This window comes from Ursus arctos, chromosome X (genome assembly GCF_023065955.2).
Source record: "Ursus arctos isolate Adak ecotype North America chromosome X, UrsArc2.0, whole genome shotgun sequence".
Taxonomy (NCBI): Eukaryota; Metazoa; Chordata; class Mammalia; order Carnivora; family Ursidae; genus Ursus; species Ursus arctos.
Genome location: NC_079873.1, coordinates 60076892 through 60088513, shown reverse-complemented (window position 1 = coordinate 60088513; position 11622 = coordinate 60076892). Strand labels below are relative to the sequence as shown.

At 39.3% G+C, this 11622-nt stretch overlaps 1 protein-coding gene across 9 annotated transcripts in view; it reads right to left on the bottom strand.

Moving 5' to 3' along the window:
- Window positions 1-1830: 1830 nt before the first annotated feature.
- Window positions 1831-11622, bottom strand: part of UPRT (uracil phosphoribosyltransferase homolog) — a 35520-nt gene continuing 25728 nt past the window's right edge. The window contains exons 3-8 of one of the 9 annotated variants that reach the window (XM_044379807.3): window positions 9589-9658; window positions 8485-8547; window positions 6272-6433; window positions 5267-5395; window positions 3235-3380; window positions 1831-2758 (exon numbers count right to left, since the gene is read on the bottom strand). In XM_044379807.3, the coding sequence (XP_044235742.1) occupies window positions 3274-3380; window positions 5267-5395; window positions 6272-6433; window positions 8485-8547; window positions 9589-9658 (531 nt within the window). In that variant the 3' untranslated portion in view covers window positions 1831-2758; window positions 3235-3273. Of the gene's footprint in view, window positions 5396-6271; window positions 6434-8484; window positions 8548-9588; window positions 9659-11622 lie in introns of all 9 variants that reach the window. The other 8 variants (XM_044379809.3, XM_026487195.4, XM_026487194.4 and 5 more) reach the window with 8 other exon arrangements.

Here is an 11622-nt window from a genome sequence, read left to right as displayed (position 1 = left end):
TTTTTCACAGAGCTAGAACAAACAATCCTCAAATTTGTATGGAACCAGAAAAGAGCCCCAACAGCCAAAGCAACCTTGAAAAAGAAAAGCAAAGCTGGTGGCATCACAATTCCAGACGTCAAGCTCTATTACAAACTTATAGTCATCAAGACAGCATGGTACTGGCACAGAAACAGACACACAGATCAACAGAACAGAATAGAAAAGTTAGAAATGTACTCACAACTATAGGTCAACTAATCTTCGATAAAGTAGGAAAGAGTATCCAATGGGAAAAAGAGTATCTTCAACAAATGGTGTTGGGGTAACTGGACAGCAACACGCAGAGGAATGAAACGGGACCACTTTCTTATGCCATACACGAAAATAAATCCAAAACGGATGAAAGACCTAAATGTGAGACAGGATACCATCAAAATCCCAGAGGAGAACAAAGGCAGTAACCTCTCTGACACCAGCTGAAGCAACTTCTTTCTAGATATGTCTCCTGAGGCAAGGGAAACAAAGGCAAAAATAAACTATTGGTACTTCACAAAAATAAAAACCTTTTCTGCACAGTAAAGGAAATAATCAACAATACTGAAAAGGCAACCTACAGAATAGGAGAAGATATTTGCAAATGACATATCTGATAAAGGGTTAGTAACCAAAACGTGTAAAGAAATTATCAAACTCAACACACAAAAAACAAATAATCCAGTTTAAAAATGGGCAGAAGACATGAACATTTTTCCAAAGAACTATAGATGGCCAACAGACACATGAAAAGATGCTCAACATCACTCATCATCAGGGAAATGCAAATCAAGACTACCATAACACCTTGCACCTCTTAGAATGGTTAAAATCAACAACACAAGAAACAACAGGTATTGGAGAGGATGTGGAGAAAGGGAAATCCTACTGCACTGGTGGTGGGAACGCAAACTGGTGTAGCCACTCTGGAAAACATGTGGAGTTCCTTAAAAAAGTTAAAAATAGAACTACCCTACGACCCAGCAATTACACTCCTAGTTATTTACCCGAAGGATATAAAAATACAGATTCAAAGGGATACATGCACCTTTATATTTATAGCAGCATTATCAACAATAACCGAATTATGGAAAGAGTCCCAATGCCCATGGACTGATGAATGGATAAAGAAGTTGTGGGGGGGGTGTGTGTATGAAATGGAATATTAGTCATAAAAATAATGAAATTTTGCCATTTGAAACGATGTGGATGGAGCTACAGAGTATTATGGTAAGCGAAATAAGTCAGTCAGAGAAAGACAAATACCATATGATTTCACTCATATGTGGAATTTAAGAAACTAAACAAATGATCATGGGGGAAACAAAGCAAGGTAAACCAGGAAACAGACTCTTTTTTTTTTAGGAAACAGACTCTTAACTATAGAGAACAAACTGACAGCCACTAGAGGGGACATGGGGTGGGGGATGGGTTAAATAGGTGATGGGGATTAAGGAGGGCACTTGTTGTGACGAGCACTGGATGTTGTATGTAAGTGCTGAATCCCTAAATTCTACACCTGAAACTAATATTATACTGTATGTTAACTAACATACAGTGAATTTAAATAAAAACTAAAAAATTCAAAATAAAGGGAAATATAGTGAAGTCTTTCTAGCATTCCTAGGCTCTGTAAGGAAAATGCATTCCATTGTGCACCAGCTTTTCCTTCGTCTCCCCTAATCTTTGCTGATTTTCATCAGCTTTGGTTCTAAGACACTGCCTGCTGCTCTTTCTGGATGTTTTCGAACAGAGGCCCACAACAGGTGCCTATAGGGCTGTGAGAGTATAACTATTCAAGTCATCAGCCAGAACCACTGTTAAAATGTTTAATATCAATACAAAATGAGATCAGGGTTTCACAAGCAAGTTTCAGAACACAAACATTGATTTCTACAGCAGTTTATCTTCCTTTCAGAGGCCTAAATACGAACACATATAAATCTTGAGGATTTAAAAAATATCATGGTATTTTTAACTTTAATACAGCTACAGGTGACAAGTATGCAAAGAACTCACTTACAGATTGAATGAAATATCCAAATTAAAATGTAGCAATGTAACGTACTCATTGGCCATGAAACTCAGCAAGAAACTGTTCTTTCCCCCATACCTCAGAAAAACCATCACCAGTTCCTTTCTAGGGCATCGATGGCATTAACGGCACTCAGCCTTGTCAGCATCCAGATATCCCTGGTTCAATCTATCTATGTAAATTCATGTTACAGTTCCGTTGTTGGAAGTGCTATCTTCTTCACTGCATTACACTTGGCAAGGCACCTACCAACAATGCACAGGATGGGAAGTGAGCCATGAAGAACACAATGGCTTGACTGGAGAGCTAACCATATATCCTGGGTCTGCTAGCTGAGTGAGGATATTAATGGAAATGTAAAATTTCAGGAGGCATCTTTTTTCACTCTCTCCAAGTTACCAGCATGTATGGTACTAGGAAGTAAAGAGTAGAAGAAGGTGACAACAGCCATATACATGAACTCTCCCTAGATCTAAAAGCAAACTGAACAAAATGTAAACTATAGTGGGCCAAAGAACGGACTCCCATCTGGGCTTTATTTGTGGCTGGAAACAACATACCAACTGAGAGGTTCAAAAATTAGGAAACAGTTTTGGGGCACCTGGATGGCTCAGTCAGTTAAGCATCAGACTCTTGATCTCAGCACAGGTCTTGATCTCAGGGTCGTGAGTTCAAGCCCCGCACTGGGCTCCATGCTGGGTGTAGAGCCTACTTAGAAAAAAAATTAGGTTAACAGTTTCAATGCACTGAGGGATCATCAACTTGCCTAAGAATATTACTAAAATATTTTCTAGGGGCGCCTGGGTGGCTCAGTTGCTAAGTGTCTGCCTTTAGCTCAGGTCATGATCCCGGGGTCCTGGGACCGAGCCCCACGTCCGGCTCCCTGCTCAGCGGGGAGCCTGCTTCTCCCTCTCCAGCTCCCCTTGCTTGTGTTTCCTCTCCCTCTCTGTCAAATAAATAAATAAAATCTTTAAAAAAGTAAAAATTAAAAAAATAAAATATTTTCTAAGAGTTATGTGTGCTTCCCTGTTGAGTTTGGTGCCAACAGTTAAGAAATAATCAAATAAATTAAATAAACCTCAAATATTTCTTTACTATACCCACTTCCAAGAATTACAAAACATAATTTTCTCTGCCATTCCTCAAGTGAATTAGTAAGACAAGTAGAAACTCAAAACATTAACTGTAATATCACACAAGATAATTAATTTTCCTTTGGCAACTCAGTCTGTCCCAAAGTATTTCTGTCCAAAATGCGTAGGTGCGACAGGATGAACTTCAGTAGTTAAAATTGTGATCTCTGGAAACTCCTGAATGATTGATTTGGCACCTTCAAAAAATAAAAGAATTGCTGTTATGGCATGACTTTTTGGTAGCATTAGCTGGAATTCAAAAATTTTGTAGTTATTAGGTATAATATAGACAGAAGACAGAAAGAAATGACCTTTAAATACCTAGTCAGACTCGATTAATCTCCTAGCTTATATGTCTGATATCTGAAAAGCTTTGACAATCATCACACTATGCCTCCACTCATTCACTAACAAATTCTTAGATTCAAATTGTTTTATATCCAAGATTTTAAAAATACATTCAGTTATAGCAACTTTCTCCCTGAAGAGACTTTGTTTTGTTTCATTTTAAAGGCAGCTGGAATAGAGAGAATACAATCCTTTCCAGAAACAGGATCATATATAAGATGATGGCTTCTCAACTGGAACACTGTGAAACAAGTGTAGAAACTTCTTTGGTATGTCAGAGTGAGCTAGCTTTTAGAAGTTAGGACTCTAGCTTTGGGGGTTGAGGGAAAGGGATGAGTTAGGACCCTCGCCAAACTAAAAAACCATAGCAATGCTGCCACAAAATAAGATTTTTAATCTACAATGTCAAAGAATAGTATTCCATTCTAATACATACTCTTAGAACTAACAGTTACTTTTCTACTTCAAAGGCAGGAAATCCAATAATTATTTGGTTATCTCAATGTTTACAGTGCCACCTCTGCTATATATAAATAGATGACCAAGCAAATTGCCCTTTGTCACCATCAACATTTGAACTACAGGTGAATTTTGATTCTGAAACAACAAAATAACCAATGGCCTACAGAAAGCAGCCCTCCCAACTGGATACACTCTATCCCCTTCAAGGTTGGCTGAGACTGGGAAACTTTGGAAATGAGGAAACACCCTAACTAGAAGCCACATATTTCTCTTTCTTTTAAATTATGAAACAAATACAAATTCACTGCCAAACATTTGGAAAATACAAAAAGAGCTTAAAAAAATAAAATGAATTGCTTTGAGTCCCAACATCCTAAAATAACCACCATTAACATAGTATGTATTTTAAAATGAAAATTGAAATAGTATTGTACATCTGTCTAGCCTCTCATGCTAAGGAAAGACTTATTAGATTCTGTGTTAAATCCAAGTCTGACTTTGGTAGTCATAACAGTCATAATTTGCATTAGTCATCTCTGAACTCGGTAATAACACTTTACGTTATTCTAATGCTGTCATTTTTTACCTTGCTTGTTCATGTTTACACGTAGATTTTTCGACGTTATTAAATATTTTTCAAAAACATGACTTAACAGTTACATAATGTTACATCCTGTGAATATATATTGATTTAACCATTTCTTTACTGTAAGTCATTTATATACTTTCAAATTTTTTCATACACTAAAAATAACTGCAGTGAATATCCTAAAGGCTAAATTTCTACATGCATGTAAGATTATTTTCTTAGGATACTTTCACAATTGTCCTAGATTGTATGGCAAAAAACTAGGGCTTTGCATTAGGTTTACCTTCCTGAGGAAATAAGAGAAAACACAGTTCTATCCTTCATGCTCTTTGAGCAGAAGTAGAACTTAGGAAACTTCTGCTCTTTGCTTCACACTGAAAAGTTTATGCAGCAAGACCACAGGGCTAACCAGAACCTCAAGTTTCTTGCTGTTTGGGAGCAGTTCTCTGGTTCAGGCTCTACCCAAACAGAGATACCGGGAAAACAACTGCAATCCCCTTCAAAGGGGTTAGTTCATAGATTTCCATTTGAGTTTGAACATCAGAATGGTATAAAAATACTTTATCACTAAGCTTAGAGACGATAAACACAAGTTATAAACTACCAAAATCAGATTTAGATTTAATGTGGAAGAAGCAAATGAACTTTTCTTCACAATGAGAATCTGGACAGATACACACTTACCCAACCCGTGACCAGTCATGCTGCACTCACCATGAGGAGTGGAGAACAGACTGAGTAGAATGATAACACTGGGTTGAACTCCATGTTCTATAAGAACCTTTACAGCTTCAATTACAGTATTTCCAGTGCCTGAAATCAAATGACAACCAAATGCATTAGCAACTTTAACATTTATCTCAAAACGTCTCTGAAGTTTCTCTGAAGTAAAGGCAGTTTGGTAATCTAACATAAGATACTAAGCAAAGCTTCATTGGAAGGTGCCTGTTCTTTTTTCAACGACATTCTCTCTTCTTTTTTTAAAAGATTTCATTTATTTGTTTACTTACCTACTTACTTATTTATCTATTTATTCACTTATTTGAGAGGTGGGGGGGAATCTGATGCTGGGCTCGATCTCACGACCCTGAGATCATGACCTGAGCCGAAACCAAGAGTTGGACGCTTAACCGACTGAGCCACCCAGGTGTCCCACCCATGATGTTATTTTTAATAATGGACATGACACACACTCTTTTCAGTTTTCAAATGCACAACAAACCCTAAATTCATTCAGTATTTGAGATACCAAATTTGACACCCACCCTCCACCACCAACCCTGGGAGACAATACCATGTGCGATCTGAATAAGCTTAAAAAACAGAATAGGAGAAAAAAATATTACTTTCGGGAGGATAAATTCTTGACAAATTCAGTGCTATCCTCATTGGACTAAAGAAGGGACATATTTCAATGTATTTTCTGTGTTCTATATATTTTGCCTCATTAGATCCTTTGCTTCAGTGTTTTCATTCATGTTAAAACCAAAGCTCTTTTGAGCTAATAAAGTTTATTTAGACATTATTTACTCTCTTATTACACAATAAAAATTCCCCAGTGAACTGCCCGGGGCAAAAACCCATTTAGAAACGCTTTTGCCTTTATATAAGGGTAACTAAAAGGCAATCACTAAGTTGAACTGATTTAAACCCTAAGCAAAGTATACAAATTAAACTCCAGCCACTCACTGAGAATTGGATACATCAGAAGGACTTTTCTCCGGTAAATGTCTGGGGGGAACTTGGCATAATATACTTTGGCTCTTTGGGTCTCTTCATCACTCTGAATCAGGATCTTTCCAATTCGTATGGATCGACAGCAGTCTCGTAAACCTTGTTCCATTGCCTCACCTTGAAGAAGGAAAATTTTCAGAAGAGAAAAAAAAAAAGGTTGGGGAGATAGAATTAAAGTCCAAATATAGGCCAAAGCAGAATGTGTGACTATTACTAATACGAAAAGGACATTGTCAAGATGGGAGCAATTCTTCTTAAGCTAAGAGCTTTTATTTCTGATATGCTCTTATTTTATACTTAGTGCAGGTCAATTAAACCAGATTAAGGCTGGTCAATGAAAGTAGGATAAGCTAGTTTTATTGCCGGCTTTCAAGTTTTAGAGATGTCACGCTTTCACGAAATACAAAAAATAAAGTGTTTTGGGGCGCCTGGGTAGCGCAGTCGTTGGGCGTCTGCCTTCGGCTCAGGGCGTGATCCCGGCATTCCGGATCAAGTCCCACATCAGGCTCCTCCGCTGGGAGCCTGCTTCTTCCTCTCCCACTCCCCCTGCTGTGTTCCCTCTCTCGCTGGCTGTCATATAAATAAATAAAATCTTTAAAAAAAAATAAATAAAGTGTTTTTTGTTGGGCTGCTCCCTGAGCTTTTCCAGTATCAGGACCATTTTACTCCTATTATTTTAAGGAAGCCTTTAAACCACCTCAACCTGTTATTTTCATCTGAAAAAAAAATACAGAAGATTTATGGAAGAATTGGGCTACAGAGCAAGGTGATATCAGGAGGTATCACTACACCCCAGCAATGACTTCAACGGCAGAAGTTTGCCGGCAAACAGTGAAAAACTATATTGTTCCTTCCCTCCCCTCCGCCAAGAACCATAACCAACACTATTACTACCCCCTTGGTTTCTGAACACAGTTATTTTTTAGTCTAAATTCCTTTAAGGAAATGATTGCCAAAATGAATCATTCTCGTACCACCTTCCAGATTTTAGGCTGTATCAGAACTCTATCTGCACTATTATTTACTTCATAGTTTTAACTATTTTACATTTATTTTAAGAGGAAACTTTCTATCACTGGTGTAAACATAAAAGCAGTTTCTAATATATATGAAAATCCGCCAATAGCTAATAAGGTTAAAAAATAACCCTGACTGTGCATGACCCCATGGTCATCTGCTATATACCAGGCATGTGAGGACGCTGCTGCCTTTAGGGCAAGAATTGGACTGAAATAGAAGAAAAAATGCCTTAAAAGCCCATCTCCATTGTCTTCACCAGAAATAACATTGTCCTGAAAATCCTGTCATTGCTTAAAAGCTACCTTCTATTAAAAAGGGAGCTTAAAGCTCCTATTCTACTTGAGGCATTCAACTGTTCACAAACAGAAATTCACAGCCAGAGAAAAGGCAATGCTTATAGGTGAAAAAAAAAATCCACCTGTCTCCAGTGCAAGTGAGGCTTCCACCGAACCTTGGATCTTGTGTAAAAATTTATTTATTTAGTTAGGTAGTTGCCAAAAGGAAGTAATCATCCCCATGGAACAGGCAGACATTCTAATTACAGGCACGTGATTTTGTTGCACAAAGGATTGGTTTAAAAGAGTAATCAGTCGGACTCAAACACAAATACAGCATTTATAAGACCAGCAACTGGAAATGCCTAGAGTTAATAACAGTTAAGTGCTTTTGCCCTATGGTCACATACACATCAAATATAAAACTAAAAACATTGAATAAGTCATTCAGTCCAGCTCCCGACAGGGTAGGACTGTTCCCTACAAAAGCAATTTAAGAAAAAAACTATATATTTCTCCAGTCAGGTATCCAAAGTTCCACAGGCCTGAATTTGTGCCATATTCCATCAGTCTTCAAGCTGCCCTGTTCTCCCCAAGCGGGCACCTTCTCATCCTCCTATCCTACCCTGAATCTCTCCGAAAGCTGGCTTGCCCGTGGGCCAGGCCACTAGAGTAGATGCTCTGCAGTTAAAATTGGTCAAACTCAGCAACACACAGGCCATGATCCAAGGCACCATGAGGACAGACAACACAGGTGGTGAGATTTAAGTTAAGGCAGGCTGCAATTATGACAGAAAAGCCCACCCCTCTCCCAGAAAACAACTGTTTTTCTGTGCGTGCAAAGAGACAAGAATCACACATATGCAAACCTACCGCTTCTCATTATGCTGACCCCACAATTTCCCTTCTCAAATTTCACTCCTTCATACTTGTACCCTGTTGGGGAATAAAATCAAAGAATTTCTCTCTCATTACTGGAGCAATCCACTTATTTTTAAAGTGCCTATAGTTTAAAGCCAATGGGTACAGAGCAACTCTTGTCTAGACATTCTGTATAACCTCTTAGGTTCCCTGTGAAAGTAATGAGAAGTCATGATTTTTCAGTTATTTCTTAATTCTTCATAAGAAACCTGGGGGGATAATTGGGAGATGGGGACTTCATCGAGTAGGAACAGGACTTATGACAGCATGATATTCACATACACGTTCCTCAAATTGAATTCAGAGGGGAATCACTGCACTCTGAGCGCTATAACCCCATCAACTCAAACTGGGACCTCACTGTGAGGCACAGCAGAGAGCCTCCTCATTCCTTCCCTTTTTATGAGCTTCCACTCTGCCTTAAAAAGCAGAAGACAAAGGCTGAAGTAGTTACCAGGACGTGTTCAACCCTTGGTGTCATCCTGAATCTGTATCAATTATGATGCAACAAGCTCAGCCCCTAATTTTCATAAAGTCAACCTTTGAATAGAACAGATTCCATTATTTACTAGAGAACAAAATCAGAATTTCAAATCCCTGAAACAGGGATCTTCAGCTGTGTCTATTAGAGTAAAACAAAGGACTCTCTCTGGATCTCATCATTTTTAGTTTTCTTCGTCTTTTTTACGCCTCATTCTTTTACCTGGACTTTCAATGCCAAACCAACCCACCCATTTATTCATACCAGCAGCTTCCCCACAGAAGTGAAGATAAGCTGCCAGCAATTCTTAACTCTGGTCCCAATGGGCTGTCATCAAGGGCAACACTTGCATGCTAAAGAATATTTATTAACTTTAACTTGAATTGACAAGCAAGCCATTAACAAAGTCATCCACATAAATTTCTTTACTAAATGTCTCTGAGTTTATTAAGTTGTTTAAAAGAACAACTTCACCTAGACTCCTCATTTTGCATACTGATTTACTCAAACTGCTTTTTCCCCCCAAATTCTCAGAATTTTCATGACAAGAATCTGAGAGTAACAGCCCTGGTTACCTGTTGGGGTGGTCACCATGCATTCTTTATATGGCAGCTGATTCAGTCCCTCTTCCACAACAAGTCTGATCTAGAGAGTCAAAAGAAGAAGGAGGGTGAGAGCCTGCCAGGTCTAGTGTTAGCTGTTAGCTTCAGGAGCTGAACATTAGGCGCAAAGTCAGTAACACAACAGGTGAGGGTTTAGCTTACGGAGGTAGGAAGGGGGCCCCCTATCACGGGTTAGATGCAGAAACAGATCCAAATGCTAGGCTGCTTGCTGCTGGGTATCCAACCTTGGGAGGTGCACGACTGCTGCCAAAAGGCTCAAGTATGCTTTCCGATTCTCGTTCAGTTAGTCCAGCCGATACTATGAGAGATGCGAAACTACAAGTGACAAGAGTCACCCTTGGAAGTAATATGCTTCTGGTAACTCTGAAAACAGTGCCCGCTGGGAACTTCTCCTCCTTGTTCAGTACTTTGAAATTAAGTTGGATTCCTTTTAACAAAGGCTCGTCATAATGCAAATAAAACCTGAAACTTCTCAGGAGGAAATAAATGAATGGACAGGGCTGAATCAATTTCCTGAGCTTGAAGTAGGAGCCAGTAGAATGCACTGGGGCTTCTTGGCTTCAAAAAAAAAAAAAAAAGGCTCCAAATGATCTTAATGTGTGGTACAGAGGAAAGAATCCATCAGAGCTACTAGAAATACCCTCCAAAATCCAGATATGATATTCCTATGAGCACCCAGAGCCTACTACAATAAAGGCAGTGCTGAGTCTGCAATGCACTTTTTCTCTAATCAATATTACATTACTGATTAAGAATTGGGAACAGCAGGGAGAAAGACCATGTTCTGTCATCACAACACAACACCTTGCTGCCATTAAAATGATCAATGCTAAATGGGCCAGCATTTTGTCAGCCTAAAGCAGCAGTGGGTCCAGCAACCTGATGAACACTGTGTATGTATGCACATTCATCTCTAGCCACCACCTTCTGGGGAGGTGAAGGTTTCTTATGAGCAAGTGGAAGGGAAAAAAAGGATCCTTTTCTTTGGATAGGCTACATCTCCTAGTACCACTCTTCTTCTTTCTTTTTTTAAGATTTAGTTATTTGAGAGAGAGGTAGAGAAATAGCGTGGGGGGGGGAGTGGGCAGAGGGAGAAGGAGAGTCTCAAGCAGACTCCCTGCTGAGCGTGGAGCTTGACGTAGGATGTGATCTCATGACCCTGAGTTCATGACCTACCTGAGCCAAAATCAAGAGTCAGGCACTTAATGGACTGAGCTACCCTGGCGCCTCTCCCAGTAACACTCCTCTAAAGAGTCTTACCTCCTGCCCATCTCCTGCAACTCTGGGACAGAAATCAGTATGTCCAAGCCTTGCAGGAGAACATAAAACCAGCAGAAGGGTGACTTAATATAAGGAACTCAAGATCGGAGTGCCAGGGAAGCCAATCCTGACAAATCTAGGATAGAATTAACGTCAACTATAATGGGACCCTTGTGCTAGAACAGACAGTGTACTAGAAATCCTCAATACCACAAACCTAAATAGCGCCAGTCCCAACCACAACCTCAAAAGACCCTCTGTACACTCTCCCAATATCAGAACCTTCAAAGCCAACTGCAGAGAACACAAAAGGTCCAATTTACCATCCCCTCCTGTCAATTGTCATGGGTCCTTATCATCTTATTTGATTACAATATAATGCCTGCCCTTTCAAGCAAGTATTTTACAATAACCATGAACTTAACTCCTACCTTCTATAGACAAAAGGCAAAGAAAGCAAAGGAAAGAAGAACCATTTTCTACTAATGAACACCAACACTTCTGTTTTCTCCACAGTAGCCAATGACACAAGTTCCTTCCTCCTTGAACCCATTCCTTCGGTTTGATAAAAGCATAAAGACAGAATGGCCTAACTATCGCTCCAGGAGTGTCAACTACACTGACCTCGATGCGATCCGAGGGTTATTACTGCCCCTGGAAGCTCAAATGATTGTAAACAGAAGTGGCCTCTGAACCAGGGAGACTTAAAGCCAAAAGCATGACAGG